The sequence below is a fragment of the Accipiter gentilis genome, chromosome Z, assembly GCF_929443795.1.
Source record: "Accipiter gentilis chromosome Z, bAccGen1.1, whole genome shotgun sequence".
In the NCBI taxonomy this organism is placed as follows: domain Eukaryota; kingdom Metazoa; phylum Chordata; class Aves; order Accipitriformes; family Accipitridae; genus Astur; species Astur gentilis.
The window spans coordinates 48,552,397-48,569,233 of record NC_064919.1 but is presented as its reverse complement, the minus strand read 5'-3'; the positions used below and the strand labels follow the sequence as shown (position 1 = coordinate 48,569,233).

Sequence of the window (16,837 nt, the reverse complement as noted above, 5' to 3'; positions counted from 1 at the left end):
TAGTAAAATGCCAAGAATTTTAATTAAAGAGAGAAGAAACCAAAAGTCCTTGTTACTGTACTCTGGTGGAAGTTTTATTTTTGGACAACAGTGCTTACTGGAAAATATTTTTTTAAAAACAACTGCATGGGAATGTGCCAATTTATGCAAGGAAAACAATATCCAGTGAATCCTTGTTCACTACGAGAAGGGAGGAGAGTGACTGAGAGCACAAATCCCTAGGTATAGCTTACTGAGGTACCTGGTTTTCAAGAAGATCACTGAAAGGTCTCGATCTCCTAAGGATGCTGAGTAGGGACTCTTTTCCAGAAATTGCCATTAGGGAGGGCAGGATGGGGTATGAGTTTCTGCCCCTTCCACCTGAGTTATACAAACCAAACCCTTCTTTCATTCAGTTCTATTGTTTTTAGTTGACACCTGCCAATACAGGGTTATGTAAGTTTTTATTCCCCTCCCATATGTCAAAATACAGCTTCTCATAGACTTTGCTATGCCTTGCACCAGACTCTTCAAGAGCTGTAAGAGGGCTGTCCTGAAGCAGGCCCTCATGGACCTGTATGAACAGAGAAAATAAACACTGTGAGATCTCAAAGTGTGCTCTGCACAGATTTCAAATGCTGCTGAAGCATGACATGCTGAAGCGTACTATTTAGCTGCAAGAAAGAAAAGGACCTTTTTTTTTTTTAATTATATATTGGGCACCTATGCATGTTATTGAGTCTCTAAGAAATTGCCAGTCTGCTTACACACCGTGCACTGTGAAACTGAGTCTCACCTATGATACTGTTAAGGGAATGGTAGGGCTTCCCTGCCAGAATCGATCTGGCATTCTCTGCAAGGGCAGCGCTTGTTTTGAACTTGGCTTGTACCACTACCGTGGCCAACGTCATCACCTTCCTAACTCTTTATGGGTATACGCATTGGTTTTTGCCTGTGGCAAGAAAGAAAAAAAAAAAAAAAAAAAAAAAGCCTCGCACGGGAGGCTGTGCGGAAGTACAGGGGGTACACCGCAATTACTCACCATCATTATTTTGATACTTAGAGAACGAAAAACCTGCTTGTGAAACTGAAAGAAAACAGGGTCTGAAGGAACGCCCGGTCCAGGCTACCGTTTTGGAAACATTCAGCACGCTTCAGGAGCAGACTTAGGCTACTTACAGACTCCTGCCAAGCAGGTAACGCACCAGCCCCGCCACCTCCGGCTCCTGCGAGCTGAAACCCCTTCCCCGCGGCTCCCTTCTCTGCCCCACAGGCACCGAGTCCTTCGAGGGCGACGATTTCCCACCTCCCCCCTCCGGACCGGCGGGGACGGCCCTGCCGCTCACCACCCCCGGACCGGGTCTCGGGACCGAAAAGGGTCGTTTTCACCCCGAGCCAGGGGGACGCTGGCGGAGCGCGGGACACCGGGAGACCCCCGCCCCGGCGGAGCGGCGCGGGAGGGCGCCTGGGGCATCCCCCCCCGGCCGCCCGCAGCAGCCGCCCCGCAACACGCCCCTTCCCTCGCACCCCCCCCCCCCCCCCCCGGCCCCCGGAGCCCCGCCGCGCTCACCGTCCCGCTATCGTCCACCCCCAGCAGATGTTCGTGGAGGATCTCCATGGGCTCGGAGCGGCTGGAGTGCACGAAGGTCCCCCTGAAGACGTGGGCGAGCGGCGGTGGCTGCGGGGAGCCCATGGCGGCGGCGGGCGGGACGGCGGCCGCTGGCAGCGATCGCTGCGCCGTGGCGGAGGCGGCCGGGAGCTGCCACCCTGCGGGCTGCCGCCCCTGGGTGTCTCCCGGTGCCGGCGGAGCTTTTCAGGGCTATCGCCCAGTCCCCACCCCCCGGTGACTTTCCCTTCGGGGTGTGGTTTCGGCGGGGGGAGGGCGGCAGGCCGGGGGGCGGGAGGCACCCGCGGACGGCCGGGAGGTGCGCGGGGTGCACCCCCCCCCCCCGCCAAAGCGTCAGCCTCCCCCCCCCCCCCCCTTGACCCCCCCGCAGGGACGGGTCCTCCGCCGGGCGAGAGGCGCCGAAGCCCGGAGCGAAGCCCGGTGGGCTTTGGGGGTCCCAGTTACTTCCCGGGAAGCGGCGAGAGACCCGGCAAGGTGTCTGGCGTTACTCGGCGAGTGACTGGCCGCCCCCTTTTGCAGCCAGCCTGTAGGCTGTGACCGCTTTAGGAAGTTTCGTGCACAGGTTGGGTTTGTACGCTTGCTCTGCCGCAAGCTGCCGGCGGCTTGGAACCTGTTGCTCTGTGCCTGGAGCGCTAGGAAACGGGTTGGACGTTGTGAAGTAGAATGGAGCGAGTTTTAAAACGCTACAAACTTTAAACACTCGTTTTGAGGCGGCGGTTACGGCCTCGTTCCACCTCTTGCGTTGCACGCAGTGCTCCGGGATGAATCTCTCGGGCTGTCTCCTCAGTCCTTGGCCTGTGTACTGCATGTTAGTAGGGTGCAGGAATAGAAACTAGATGCCAGCTGAGGTACCAGAACTACCAGAAGAAAGCAGCCAAGTGCCTCGTTCAGCAGAGACGGTCTACAGAAAGAGCGAACGCAGCCTCAGGAAAACGAAAGGCAGACAAAGACGAATTTTGTTCGCCCGGAGGACCGCGCTTCCAAGACCGTCTTCTGCTCCAACAACCTAGGTCAAAGTACATCATGAAGACGCGCTCAGCAGATTGCTAGCGAGAGTATTGAGATAAGACTTCCTGGGGCTGGTATGATGCACTACGCCAAGGATAACACCATGAGTGTCCCCTGAATTTCCATCTGAAGGTACCTTCCTTCACCGGGTTGTCAAGTGATGAATGAGCTGGGCACTAAGGGCATTGGCACGGGGTCATTCTCAAAGCTGGGTTGCAAAATTTGTCACTTCATAGCTTACCAGTAAAAGACCTTTGTGCTTCCCGCTGTGCTGATGCTATACAAACGTATAGCCGATGATCTTTCCCACAAGCTCTCCGGACCAATGGTGCGAGGAGAGGAAGAGAGAGTGGGAAAGAACAGCATGAGCGTGATGTTAGTCTGCTCTGGGCACGGCACCAGCCTTTACCTTGCCTTCTTTGCGTAGGAATGCTTTAGGTTGCTGTGAAGGAAGTTTAAAAAAAGAGTGGACTAGCTGATGCCAACTGAATGATCTTACTTGGACTTTGCGATCAGCTTAGGCCGTAAGGAGCGTCCAAAACCAAACGGACGTGCAAAAGTGCCTCTTAGGCGCTGACATGGGTAATTTCTTGTGAGAGGTCTTGTAGTTTGAGGAGAATCCCAACGAGGTAGAGTGGATTCTTTGAGACACGTGGCAGTTAGTTTTTTATTGTATTTCTAATCTCTTTGACATGAGAAGCTAGCAAACAAAACAAAACAGAACACAAATCGGTCTTGCAGGTTAATCTAGTCTGGAGAATAAACTGACGTGAGAACCCTTCATGCAGTTCAGTTTGCTTACAACACTGTAATACTTCCTGCTTCCTTGAAGAGGAGAGTCATAAATGTTAAAAAATAGCACCAAAAGCCTTTTAAAGCTGCACTTGCAAAAGCCCTCTTGTAAAGGTGTTTCTCAGGGCGCTACTGCTGTTTTTATTAAGGCTGCGGCTGAAATGAACTGTATTCCAAGCTGCGACCCCAGGCAAGGGAAATTGTCTTTTGCTGTATGAAGGAAAAGGAGTGAGAGATGGGCTGCTTCTGCCACTGAATAACAAAAGGTAGAGGGAGTAGAGCTGAGAAGTGGGGTGAACGGAGACCAAGCCCTGCAGAGGTGTGTTCACTTGCTCCTGCTGTGAACAGAGGAGTGGAAAGCACTTGAAAGCCCCAGCAAGAGCTGCTACTCCATACAACCTGCCTCTGCCCTCGTGGCAGCAGCTAGCCTCATTTTCCCAGTGTTTTGGGTTTGTGTGGTGGGGTTTTGGCAGCAGGGGAGTGGCTGCAGGGGTGGCTCCTGTGAGAAGCTGCTGGAAGCTTCCCCGGCTCCAAGTCGGACCCACCTCTGGCCCAGGCCGAGCCCGTCAGTGACAGTGGTGGCAGTGCCTCTGGGATAATTTATTTAGGAGGGGGAACCTGCAGTGAGCAGGGGGATCGGGATGTGAGAGGAACCCCTCTGCAGACACCGAGGTCAGTGCGGAAGGAGGGGAGGAGGAGCGGGGGAGGAGGGGATGCCCCTGCAGCCCCTGGTGAGGCGGCAGGCTGTGTCCCCCCAGCCCGTGGAGGGGAGCGGGGGAGCAGAGGCCCACCTGCAGCCCGGGGAGAGAGGAGCCCACACCGGAGCGGGGGGATGCCCCTGAAGATGGCTGTGACTCTGTGGGAAAGCTTGAGCTGAAGCAGTCTGTGCCTGAAGGACTGCAGCCCACGGAAGCGACCCACACTGGAGAAGTTTGTGAAGAACTGCAGCCCATGGGAAGGACTCAATGTTGGAAAAGTTTGTGGAGAACTGTCTCCTGTGGGAGGCACCCCACGGTGGAGCATGGGAAGAGTGAGTCCTCCCCCTGAGGAGGAAGGAGCAGCAGAGACAAGTTGTGATGAACAGACCCCAACCCCCATTCCCCGTCCCTCTGTGCTGCTGGGGGGAGGAGGTAGAGAGAACGGGGAGTGAGATGTAGCCTAGGAAGGTGGGAGGGGTCATGGGAAGGTGTTCTAAGGTTTGGTTTTACTTCTCATTACCTGTGTTTTTATTTCATTGGTCGTAGATTAAATTGATTTTGTTTTTTCCCCAGGTTGAGTCTGATTTCTCTGCCTGTGACCATAAGTGGTGAGTGATCCCTCCCTGTCCTTGTGTCGACCCATGAGCTTTTCTTTGTATTTTCTGCTCTCTATCCCAGCCGGGGGAAGGACTAAGCAAGCAGCGTTGTGGTGTTTTGTTACTGGCTTGGCTTAAACCACGACACCAAGATAGCTGGGTCCCAGTGTATGCTGTCCTCTCCAGCATGCTGCCCTCGGTACCTGTGTGCTTCACTTGAATCAGACCACACAGATTCTGGCTTCAAATCCTGAGCTCTTGTGCTGGCTGCTACACAGACACATGTACACTACTGTCCAAAGTAACTTTCAGCAGAGCTCACTGTTCCTGAGAAACCTTTTTGTTGTGTTTGATGGGGATGTGGGCTGCTCCTGAGAATCTGAGACTGCTTCAGCCCTGGTTTTCCATTAAAAATCTCAGGGATTTCCTCAGGTGCCTTACAAAAAGGGTGATACTTATTCCAGTGATTTTAGTGAGATTTAATCCAGCCAGTATTTATGCATGAGAAGAAAATCAAAACCACAGTTTCTTCCTTCTGACAGTTTCTTTCTTTAGCACTTTAAGAGAGAATTCTCAATAACAAACACTGTTAATGATAAATTTATTGCCATAAGTGAGTTCCAAACACTCTGAAGTTGTACAATTTCACTGTTAAAAGAACTAGAGGTCTCTTCTGCTTTTTCAACTGTCATGTGGGAGAGCATGGGAGCCCCTGAAGAGGGCTGGTGGAAGAATGGTTAACACCCTTCCCTCCTCCCAGACTTTTTTTTGGTTATCAGTTTGCACCAGTTATACATGCATGCTCTAGATATTGTTGTGGCTCAAGATGAGACCTTGGCCAGCTATGAAAAATGGAGTCCTTCTTCCAAGATAAGAGGATGCACTGATGTACATTTAATTTTGCTGGGATATGCTGGGCTAGGCACTTTACCTCCCTGGGAAGAAATGTAATGCTCTGTTGTGACCGTTACATACTAATTAACTTAAAGAGTGAATGAACTAACTTTCTCTTTTTTGCCAAATGGTTGAGGGTCTGGAGATAGAGATTTAGCTTCTTATAAATTACGTAATGTTTTGTTTGAATAGCATTTTAAAATAAATCATAGCTTTAGAAACTCCTTGAAATCATCATACCTGTATTAACGCATTTACATTAAAGTACATAATCACTGTACTTTGATCTACTGCTGTTAAAAAAAAAAAAAAGTCTGTCTCATGTTCAGTAGCTTTTCAGACTCTCTTTGTCTTGTAAATCATTGTCTCCCAGTCAATTATTGAAATTAGTCTTTAGGCTGAGTCCTGAAGCCAAACAACCTCAGGACTAGAAGAATATCAGTCAGTGTACTTCTAGGAGCACAGGGACAGATTTTAGCAGGATTAGAGTGTCTTCATTCTCATTAACGCTGTCACTTTCTGATCTTTTTTCACTTGGTACACTATACAAAGAAAGTATTCAATGCCTTGTTTCAAAGTTTCAGAGCACCTAAGCTGATCCGGCAACATCTGAGAAATACAAGAAAAAGGAACTTGTTTCTCCCCCGTGCTTTCAAAAAATAGTTGATGGGGTACATGCCACCAAACAGAAGCTCCTATTGTCAGGAGTCTGCTGAGGTAAGTCCCTGTGGAGCCTGAGCATCAGAGTACAGTAATTATTTTTCTGATATAGAAATGAATGTTCTTATTGCATTTTATGGTCAAAATGTACCTTGTATATAATTTGTAACATAGCAACTACGTCAATGGAGAGAAAAAATATTTATCCACTATTGAGTGATTTTTGTCTGTGAAAGAAAGGCCTGAGTATGCAGCAAATACTTGTGATTTTCAGAAAAGAAAGTGAAGTATGATAATATCTACTCTTAAGTGTGAAATTGAGAGCTAGGGTTAATGCAGCACAGGCTACTTCAAGAACCTCATTTTCCCTGAGGCATTTATATCATCAACATCTGTTTACAATACTTTATTTTTCCAACTCCATCTAAATCTGAAAATTACGCTATCCAAAAAGACTAAGAAGCAGTGACCATACATACAAGTTCCATTTAATTTACCATCATGGGCATTCACTCTGCAGGTCCCAGACAGAGCGTTCAGCCTTTGATTCCCAAGTCTACAAAGGCCTGGGGAGGCAAGGCTCACACACCTCCAAGGGAAAGTGGAGTTACCTTCTGATGCTTTCCACCTCCAAAAGGGGCCAGTACTGGCATGGTACTGTCATAAAATATCCCATCATTAAAATTTAAAGATAATATGTTCTTGTTCACTGATATATAATTACCTGAAGTGCAGATTGGCTGATGTTAGTTTTAACACTGACAAAGATTTTCTGTTTTCCTTCCAAGGCTTGTCCCTAACAGGGATTATAATAACTAAGCCAGAGAAGTTATTAAGAAGATCCAGGTAATACTACACAAGTATCAGAAAAACTCATCTCTTACTAGAAGTGCAAGCATGAATGGGTGAAACACGCCAACAGATTTTGTTGGCAAACTTGTTTTCAGTTTCCATGAGACACACAAGGATGAATCAATACGCTTGCTAGACTTCAACTCTGATCATGCTTGGAGAGAATAGAACAGGACTTGGGTGTCTGCTGTTGTTAACAGAGGTTTATGGGGAACAATTGGACCAGGACTTGGTGTAGTTGCCTAAGCCCTTTCACTGAGAAAGCTTTTTCTGTGAAATTACATTACATGGGGAGTGCAACACATGTAATAGAATGGGATCAGCTCATTTCTAGTCATGGCATCTTCATAAACCATTCTACTTAACCGTTTTAAAAAACTGGCTTGCTAGTCTCATTTTCATGCTCAAAATCCATAGAACCAAATAATATACTTCAAAATATTATCAGTGACCAGACATTTGTCTAACTTTGCATTACTAGCAGAAGATAAAACCATTAAGACATGTAGACAAAAGTAGTCACAAGGAATTGAAGTTACTTTTGATTTTCTCTGGAATGCTGTCTACACATGAACACTTTTCCTGCTTTAAAGAGGAGCAAGTGACTGCTTTTTCCTTCTCTAGTCTTGCCTGGTAGTAGTGACTGATCATCCTGATGAGCTTAGTTGTCCAATGTGCTTCCACTTATGCTGGAATCAATTTTCTTCTCCAGTGATTTGTGAACTCTGAACCATGATGAGTAACCTGACTTACAAACATAATTAATAATGCATGCATCCAAACCTACTCCTGTAAAAAAAGCTTAATAATTGCAATGTGTTAACCAGCAGTTGCATTTCTAAACTGTACGAAGGACTTCTTCATGTGTGCTAGTGTTCAGACAGGTAGTAAAATCATCGTGAAAGGTTTTGTGATCAGGTTGGAGGAAGTCTATTAGAAATATAAAGCTAATATGACAGTATTATTATTTCATCACTTTATTCCAGAAGATATTAAAACATATATATATACTGTGAGAATGAAAAAAAAATTCAAACACTTACTGAATTCCAGTAGTAATAGCGATGTGTGTAAACTGAATTAACTAACTTTTTTATTCACAGATACATATGTTTATATATTACAAGCTCTGGAATTGAAAAGGAATTTATTTCTATGACCTGTTGACAGAAAGTTTCCTCTTTCCATCCAAACCAGGGTTTCTAAGCCATCTAGAAATGGCAGTTTCTTATTTGAGGTATACCACCTTTCAACTTCCCAATAGTTCCTCTCAGAGAAAAAGAGGGAGAGGGAAGGAGGGTAGGAGGAAGGGGAGGAAGAAAGGAAGGAACTTATCGATGATAACTATTATGTAGATGTGCATGTCAGTATTATTTACCCAGGTTCAATCCGAGAAGTTGATAAAAGCCCCCTTACCCCCCCCGCAAAAGGCAAATACATACAATGAGTGGGAAAAAGTGGAATTTTGTCACGTAAAGGTTGATCAAAATATTCATTGATTCCCAAACACTTCACAACCTCACCCCTTTCCTAACAGGCTTTTATGGAATGCTGCCTACTGCCTAAGAAGTCCTATAGTACTGGTCAGTGTCCTCTGTGGGGACCACATGGACATGTCAGAAAATATGATTTCCTAAGGCTGCAAAAGAACAGATGTTGATGGGCCTTAATCTTTCCTGTATCCATTTCCTTAGTGCTAGTTTTTGTCTATGTTTTGCTTGTGTTTCCCAGAGGGTTTTCAGTAGTGCAAATCTTTCTCATAAAATTACTGTCTTATCTTGCTTGCTGATATTGGCGTCCAATAAATGTGTTTATGTTAGCAGTTTAGTATGCTTGATGTGCAAATTTCCTCAACAGGATTTTGGGGGTGGGGGTGGAGGGTGGGCAGCAGATTTGTCTTGTGCCTACATTTAGAGTCATGCAGTGTCCACTTGTGTGCACCACTTGTGTGCTTGGCATGGTTTCCCTCTTGGGTGGAGGAAACCCATGATGACATTGCATGCAGGAAGCCACATAAAGGTCCCCACCTGCAATGTGTCTGCAAGGTTCTTCAGTAGTTTGCTCTTTACACATGCACAGGTTTCTGTTAGTAAAGACTAGGCAGTCTAGTTAAACCACAACAGATGTTTCTACAGAAATCTGGTTTCACTTATCAGCTATAGACATATTCATCTGGGAGTCACTTAGTAGGTGTGGGCACATGGTGTGTACAAAAGACCAGCAACTAGCATGAGCTCTCTTGCTGGTAAACACAATGTAGGTATGTAATCCTAGAACCACAACAGATGGCATCAATCACACCAGTAAGTAAGGTGAGATCCTTAAGCCATTAAGGACAGCGTCCCACACAACGTCTTTGTCACTAAATTAGAGAGATACGTGTTTGATGGATGGACTATTGGATGGGTAAGGAACTGGCTGGATGACTGTATCCAAAGAGTTACAGTCAATGCCTCAATGTCCAAATAGAGTGTAATAAGTGGTGTCCCTCAGGGGTCTGTATTGGGACCAGTACTCTTCAATGTCTTTATTAATGACATAAACAGCGAAAATGAGTGCATCCTCAGCAAGTTTGCGGATGGCACCAAGCTGAGTGGTGCAGTGGATATGCTTGAGGGAAGGGATGCTAGCCAGAGGGACAGGTTTGAGAAGTGAGCCAATATGACCCTCATGAAGTTCAACAAAGCCAAGTGCAAGGTCCTGCACCTGGGTCAGGGCAATCACCAGTGTCAGTAGAGGCTGGGTGATGAATGGATTGAGAACAGCCCTGCAGAGAAGGACTTGGAGATACTGGTAGATGAAAAATTAGACAGGAATCAGCAATGTGCACTTGCAGCCCTGAAAGCCAATTGTATGCTGGGGTCCATAAAAATAATTGTGTCCAGCAGGTTGAGAGAAGTGATTCTTCCCCTCTACTTTGCTCGCATGAGACCCTACTTGGAGTGTTGCATCCAGTTCTGGAGTCCCCAGCACAAGAAAGACATTCACCTGCTTGAGCGGGTCCAGAGGAAGGCCATGGAAATGATCAGAGGGCTGGAACATGTCTCCCATGAAGAAAGGCTGAGAGGGTTGGGGTTGTTCAGCCTGGAGAAGAGAAGACTCCAAGGGAGACTTTATTGTGGCCTTTCAATATATATTCTTTCTTATACATACCTTATATAATTATTTCTTCAAGAAAGACAGAGAAAGACTTTTACCAGGGTCTTTAGTGACAGGTCAAGGGGTAACAGTTAAACTGAAAGAGGGTGGATTGAGACTGGACATAAGAAAGAAATTATTTACTGGAAGGGTGATAAGACACTGGGACAGGTTGACCAGAGGAGTTGTGGATGTTCCATCCCTGGAAGTGTTCAAGGTCAGGTTGGACGGGGCTTTAAGCAACCTGATGTAGTGGAAGATGTCCCTGCCCATGGCAGTGGGGTTGGACTAGATGAGCTTTAAAGGTCCAAAAACCCCAAACCATTCTGTGATTCTAAGTATCTGCCTGCTTCTGAAGATACCAGTCTTTTTTTTTTTTTTTCCAAAGGTAATAACAGTGTTCACGATTTTATAGTGTGCTATTTCTCTTGAATCTGAAGTTGACATCTGGGAAACACAGTCATACACCCCATGCTGTTATTGACACCTCCAGAAGGGAATCCTGACAGAATTCACAAAAGCATCATAGGGCTTCTCCCCAAACCAATTTCTGCTGGAAATGCACCTGCAAAAGCTGTGTAGAAACTATACTGACTGGAGCATTATGAACACATAGACAGACAGCATACTGCCACAAAGCAGAGAAACCTGACATGAAGACATGTAGAGACCATGTATTAATGGTAAGAGGCATTGGATCAGTTCTCCTTTTTAGGCAAGTGTTGTCCAACAACATTGTTTCATCATGCTTGTCATTCCTTATTTATTCATCTTAATTTAATGACTAGCATCGTAACTAACAGCTCTTTTTTCCATTCTGTTTTTTATGTGACTCCTATTTATGCTGCAGTCTTTCTGCTGCTTATGAATACTATCAGATTCAGGTTTGTTTTCAGATGTGTTTGTTGTCTCGCAGCATTCAAGGATTGCTATGGTTTGTACAATATTTTCTTCAGACTTCCTTAAAACTTTAAGCAGAATTCCCTTTTTTTTTTTTAACATGCTTTTCAATTTTTCACATTAGTGATAGTTAGAGATTTCCTTTTTCTTTCAGATTTTAAGCTTAAACACTATACTTGAGGTTGTTGAACTGTGTTGTGTTCCATGGCTGTTCCCTTCAACCATACACACAGCTAAATTTATATAAAGAAGGCACAACTGTGATCCTGTAGTCTGATCATCTATGTAATATGCACCATTGGCAATGCCTGAGGTTATGCATATTTGAGTATATCTCTAGGAAGTTGTTGATACATAATTTGCCAGTAATGGAGAATTCATTATGGCCTTTAATAAGATATGCCAAATTATTTTTATTGATAATGATCTTTCCTGGAAAAAAAGGAAGAAAGGCACCTTATTTATAATTTGAATTTGTTTACCTTGGATTTCCAGACACAATGTTTTTATATTGAGTTGAAAAACCCCTTATGAAAGCTGCACTTTCATCGAGATCAAGCAGAACCCTTCACTCTCCCTTTGACAAGCTAAATAGGTTGTGCTTTTTGTCTTCCAATGTATAGCTTGTTTTCCCAGCCTTAAATGTTCCTTATGGCTCTTTTCTGGATCCTGTCTAATTTTATTGTCTTTCATGGACATTGAGAACTGGACATGATGTGCCAGAAGCAATCACATTAATGCCAAATGCAGAGGTTATGTAATAACCCTATTTATACATCTGAAACCAGCATATTTGCCATTTTGCTTGTGCTGCTTCACCAAGTCATATTTGCTTGATTATTGATCACAGTCAATCCTATGGCACAGTTAGCTGCTGAATAAATACGCCCTACATTCTTTATTCCTAAGCATACACCTTATATTCTTTTTTGTTGAATTATGTACTATTTGTTTGAGACAAGGCAGTTAAGCTGTCCAGATCCCGGAACTGGATTCTCTATTATTTACTACTTTCCCTACTTCCATGTCTTTTGCAAATTTTACCAATGAAAATTTTGTATTTTCTTCCAAATGGCTGGTAAACATAGTGTAGAGCCAAGCAATGGTGTCTGCACAGTTCTAGTAGACACACCATAATACTTCCACATTTATAATATGCCTAGAGATCTGTCTGCTTTCTCATATGAGTTGGTGGGGTGGTCAACAGCAGACTGTGTATGGTATCCTGTCTTGTGTTGTATCTGATAAAATAGATTTGCTAAACATTCAGTGTGAATTTTTTTTTGAATTTTCAATATTTTGAAAACAGAATTGCTTTCTTTTTTTCTTTTTTTTTTTTTTATTTTATCACTTCACTATAGCAGAAAATTCTTGTTTCCAAAAAGGAAAAAAGCAATCAAAACCACTGGGGTAATTGCTTTGTGTGCTTTTTTTTTTCTTTCAACACTTCTTTCAATGCTTGTGGAAAACAGCAGTGGGATCTCCACTCCAAAGCATCTGTGTGCATCAGCTGGCACACATTAGTAAATGTCAGCTCTGAAATGCTTTCAGAATCAGTTAAAAAACATATGAAGCAACCTGTCAAGCTGTCACAGATGAGGCAGATTGAATGACAACCCATCAAGGATCTAGGTACTGGGGTTTGTTTAAGAGCCAATGGGATTAAGATTTCTTCACGCACTCACTCCCTCACTTGCCCCAGCATGAGGCTCCCAAGCTGTCAACCTCTGTCCCCAGCGGGGAGGTCACTGCCAATCCAGTATGGTTGGGCAGAAAGTCATGTAGGCTCCTGCTTTGCTGCTGCTGGCAGTTACCTCCTTAGGTGTCACTAAGGATGCTGGGCATCGCCTGGCACTCACCTCCACTCAGGTCTCCGATCTCCAGGATCTTCCCCCACTTCCAGGATGTGTCTTTCAGTCAGGATCTTCACCTGCTCTTTTCCAGGCCCCAGCTTTCCCAGCCTGAATAGTCTGTGTGCAGAAGCAGGATGTGGAATCAGCCTCTTAAGTGGTCTCATGTCCCTTCATCAATTTGAGCATTCAGGACGTGCCACCTGTGTTCAGACCAGGTGTTATCAACATTTACAACTGTCCCTCATGCCAGTTGCAACTAGCAGGCTTCTGCTTGGGAGTGTAAAGTTGAGGTTTGGACACCTACTTAAATACACGCATGCATCTAATTATCTGCTGCCGGCTAGCATTCACAGCTAAGCTATTTTTTCATCCATGGCACAAGCAAGATTGTTTTTGTGATTCAGAAGTACTGTCATGACTCATAGGCCCTTTTGATATGCAAGTACAACGCTTTAAATAGTACACTGTGACAGAAAGACAGAGCAGACAAAGTGGCTTGTCTCCTTTGAGAATCTTGGTCCCTGGTAAGTCACACTCATTCACTTTAAGTGTTAAACTGCTGTATTTCTGTAGTTTTTTGGATTAGCTGCAACAAAGAGAAAAAAAATCTAAGCCTTTTTAAAAGGCAGTTAGTTTATGCAAATCAAATGGTCTCCTGTTTCTCCATTCTCCACACAGTCAAGAGCTGCAGAATCAACAGCCAAGGCACCTACAACGGATTCTCAGTGAGTCCCTCATCGCCTGGGGGAAGAGCAGCTTTGTTGTACTGCCTTGTCAGTGCAAGAGAAATGAATGACTGGAATAACAGGCAAGTACCAGCCAAAAGTACTGTTTCTGCTCCAGCTATGTCATTTGAAAATAAGGACTTCTACTCTTTGACTCTACAGCCACACTAGTTTTGATGTGTCCCTGTCCTGCAGCTCCCAAGGCAGACACCAGCAGAAAGACCTGCTGGGCTGAAGGAGAAGAAAAGAAACTCCCATACATTCCCAGGAGAAGTTCTGTAACTCCCACAGTATCAGCACTAATTTCTAGTTTTGTTCTCAAAATGGATGTTAGAGAAAATACTTCACACTACTTTTTGCTTTTTAACTGGGTTTTTTTTGAGAGATTTAGGTAAAACATCAGCTGCTAAAAAGCGAGAGAGTGAGACAAAGAGCTCATAGCTGTTCTTGCAGCAACTGTATGGCTCCCAAGAAGCCTCCCAAGGGCACATACATGACATCACAGGTCATGTATGCGTATCATTCTTCAGTGGAGACTCTGGGTAGGTGGATTCCAGGATAAAGTCAGAGAGATTTCAAAACTATAATGTAACTGGACTCTGGTATTGCAACAATGGTTCACGAGAAGGAGAACCGTCTTCACCATGTGGAAGTGGATTGCTAATATCCAGGGAGAATCCCAAGTAGCTACTGATAACTAGTTAGTGGTCTGGGATCAAGAGATGTGTGGTAAATTCTGGTTTTCTAGGCAACACATAGTATGTTTCAGAGGCATTTGCACAGCATAGCCAGTGTGCCAGGGGACACTGAGAGTCTAAAGAAGTTAGTTGTGTTTGGACTATTCTAGAGCCATGTGCTAGCAAACCCTAGAGTGCTTTAAATAGGAATTACTGTGCTTCAGTAATGCCAGATCTGGTGTGTCACACCAGAGGAATCATGCAGAAATTTAAAATATCTAAGCAAGTTTCTGACTGGAGAGTTTCATGAACCTCTCAGCTACCCCTCTTGATCACTCCATATAAGTGGTGATCCTCCCCAGACTCTGACCTCAAAGTATGCTCTATTGTTGCAGAAGTTAGCTCCTATGTACATTTGGGAATCTTGAAGCATGCTGGAGCTGGCTGATCTGAAATAATGGGTAGTGATTTTGAAATGATTACTGTTATACCTCCTGATTTTACCTTAGCTATGTAACCACAAAATTCATTTTTTAAAATGTATTCACTTTTAATGAAGGCTGACCTGCACGGGAAGCCTAATTTGCATCATTCACTGTACAGCTGAACAGTGAAGTTGGAACTGAAAAAGCCAGGCTACATTGCCACAGGCAAACTACAAAATAAGTGGTCAGTTGAGGATGTTTCTAATCACAAAACAAATCTGGGTGTTACATTTGTCTGTACATTTGGCAGTAAAATAGAGTAGAAATACAAGATTTTATGTGTATTAAACCTTTCTTTTATTACTAATAGGGACCCATTTATTTCTCCAGTGAGAAGATTCATAAGGAATGTTTATATTGTGAAACAACTTTGTACAGTGAAGAAGTTAACCAGAAAAGCCACCTTGTACTTCACTTTCTAGGCAACTTAATTGAACTAGTTTTGAGATTGAGCAGATAGATACCTTTTCTAGTAACCTGTAATGGTTAAAGATTAAGCAACTGATTAGCTGAAGATTATGTTAACACTAACAGCAACCTCAGTTCACATGCCTTAAACAAAAATAGCAACACCCACCAGTATTCGTTAACTCCTCACCAACGAATACTTTCATTCACTTCCCACATGCAGCCACCCACTCTTTTCATAACTCATTCCTTTAAATCATGCTCAGATGCACCAGATTAAATACAGTCTTGAGGGTTTTTAAGAGTGATAACGCATTATATACTTTCACGGTGAAAGTGTGTCTGCTAACAAAATATACAATTTCACAGGGGGTGTAGCCAAGCTTGCACATGCAAGTCTAATTAGTGCTTTTGGGCCTGGTTTTTTCCCTATTTTCTGATTTAAACTTCTGAAATTATAGTTTTCACTTAGCAACAATTCCTTTTCTTGTCCCTGCCCAATCGCCACTGAGTGCTTGCTTTCGCCTCCAAAAAAGAGAGAGTTTTAATAGCTTTCTGCTTAACAGACTGCCAACTGAAGTATAAAAAGTTACAGAGAGGTGGTTTCAGTGTGGAGGATGTGAAACAGCTTACTATACTAGCCCTGTGACTCCTGTCACTAAAGTATTTTGTTAAAGGACTTATGAAGTTTCAACGTAAAAACTTGAAAGTTTAGTTTTACCTCAGCAAGTGAGTTCAAGGACTGTGTAGGGAGACAAAACTGAGGTCACCCTGCCCCTTATAATGGAGTGGCCTCCGCAATTAGTTGTTCTTTCAGCTAGTTCTTTCAGCTAATAAGTTGTTCTTTCATAATCACTGTTCCCTTGGACTCAAAAGCTACAGCAGTTTCTTCCATGTCAAAATCTGGCTTCAGATCACATGCCTGTTCTCTAAGCCATTTCCAGGCCTTAATTACAACACTCTGGTTGGATGAAATTTAGATTAAGAATCTGGTTTTCAGTAACTCGAGGGCAAGAAGGGAAGGGAGAAGAGAAAAAGCTATTCACTTGCTTTCACATCCAAGCTAAATGCTTCATTTTCCACTAGAAGTTCCATCTCACTGCTATAGATGCTGTCCTAGTTTCAGCTGAGATGGAGTTAATTTGCTTCCTAGTAGCTTGTATGGCATTCTGGTTTGGCTTCAGTATGAGAAGAATGTTGATAAAACATGGATGTTTTCAGTTGTTGCTAAGTAGTGTTTAGACTAAGAGAAGGATTTTTCAGCTTCTCATGCCCAGCCAGCGAGAAGGCTGGAGGGGCACAAGAAGTTGGCACAGGACACAGCCAGGACAGCTGACCCAAACTGGCCAAAGGGGTATTCCATACCATGGGACGTCATGTCAAGTATATAAACTAGGGGGAGTTGGGCAGGGAGGGATCCCTGCTTGGGAACAAACTGGGCGTTGGTCAGCAGGTGGTGAGCAACTGCATTGTGCATCACTTGTTTTGTATATTCCAATCCTTTTATTGTTATTATTGTCATTTTATTGTTGTTATTGCTATCAT

The 16,837-nt window shown here is 44.2% G+C and overlaps 1 protein-coding gene and 1 long non-coding RNA gene across 2 annotated transcripts in view; one reads left to right on the top strand and one right to left on the bottom strand.

Annotated features, from left to right (window-relative positions):
* The window catches only part of GDA (guanine deaminase), a 30,167-nt gene extending 28,428 nt beyond the window's left edge, over window positions 1–1,739 (bottom strand). The window contains exon 1 of the mRNA XM_049795498.1: window positions 1,550–1,739. Within this exon, the coding sequence (XP_049651455.1) occupies window positions 1,550–1,672 (123 nt within the window). The 5' untranslated portion in view covers window positions 1,673–1,739. The remainder of the gene's footprint in view (window positions 1–1,549) is intronic.
* Window positions 1,740–4,033: 2,294 nt separating this feature from the next.
* Window positions 4,034–14,096, top strand: LOC126036128 (uncharacterized). The gene is made up of 3 exons (XR_007505099.1): window positions 4,034–4,712; window positions 6,173–6,311; window positions 13,676–14,096. It is a non-coding gene; the product is annotated as an uncharacterized LOC126036128 (long non-coding RNA).
* Window positions 14,097–16,837: the final 2,741 nt, after the last annotated feature.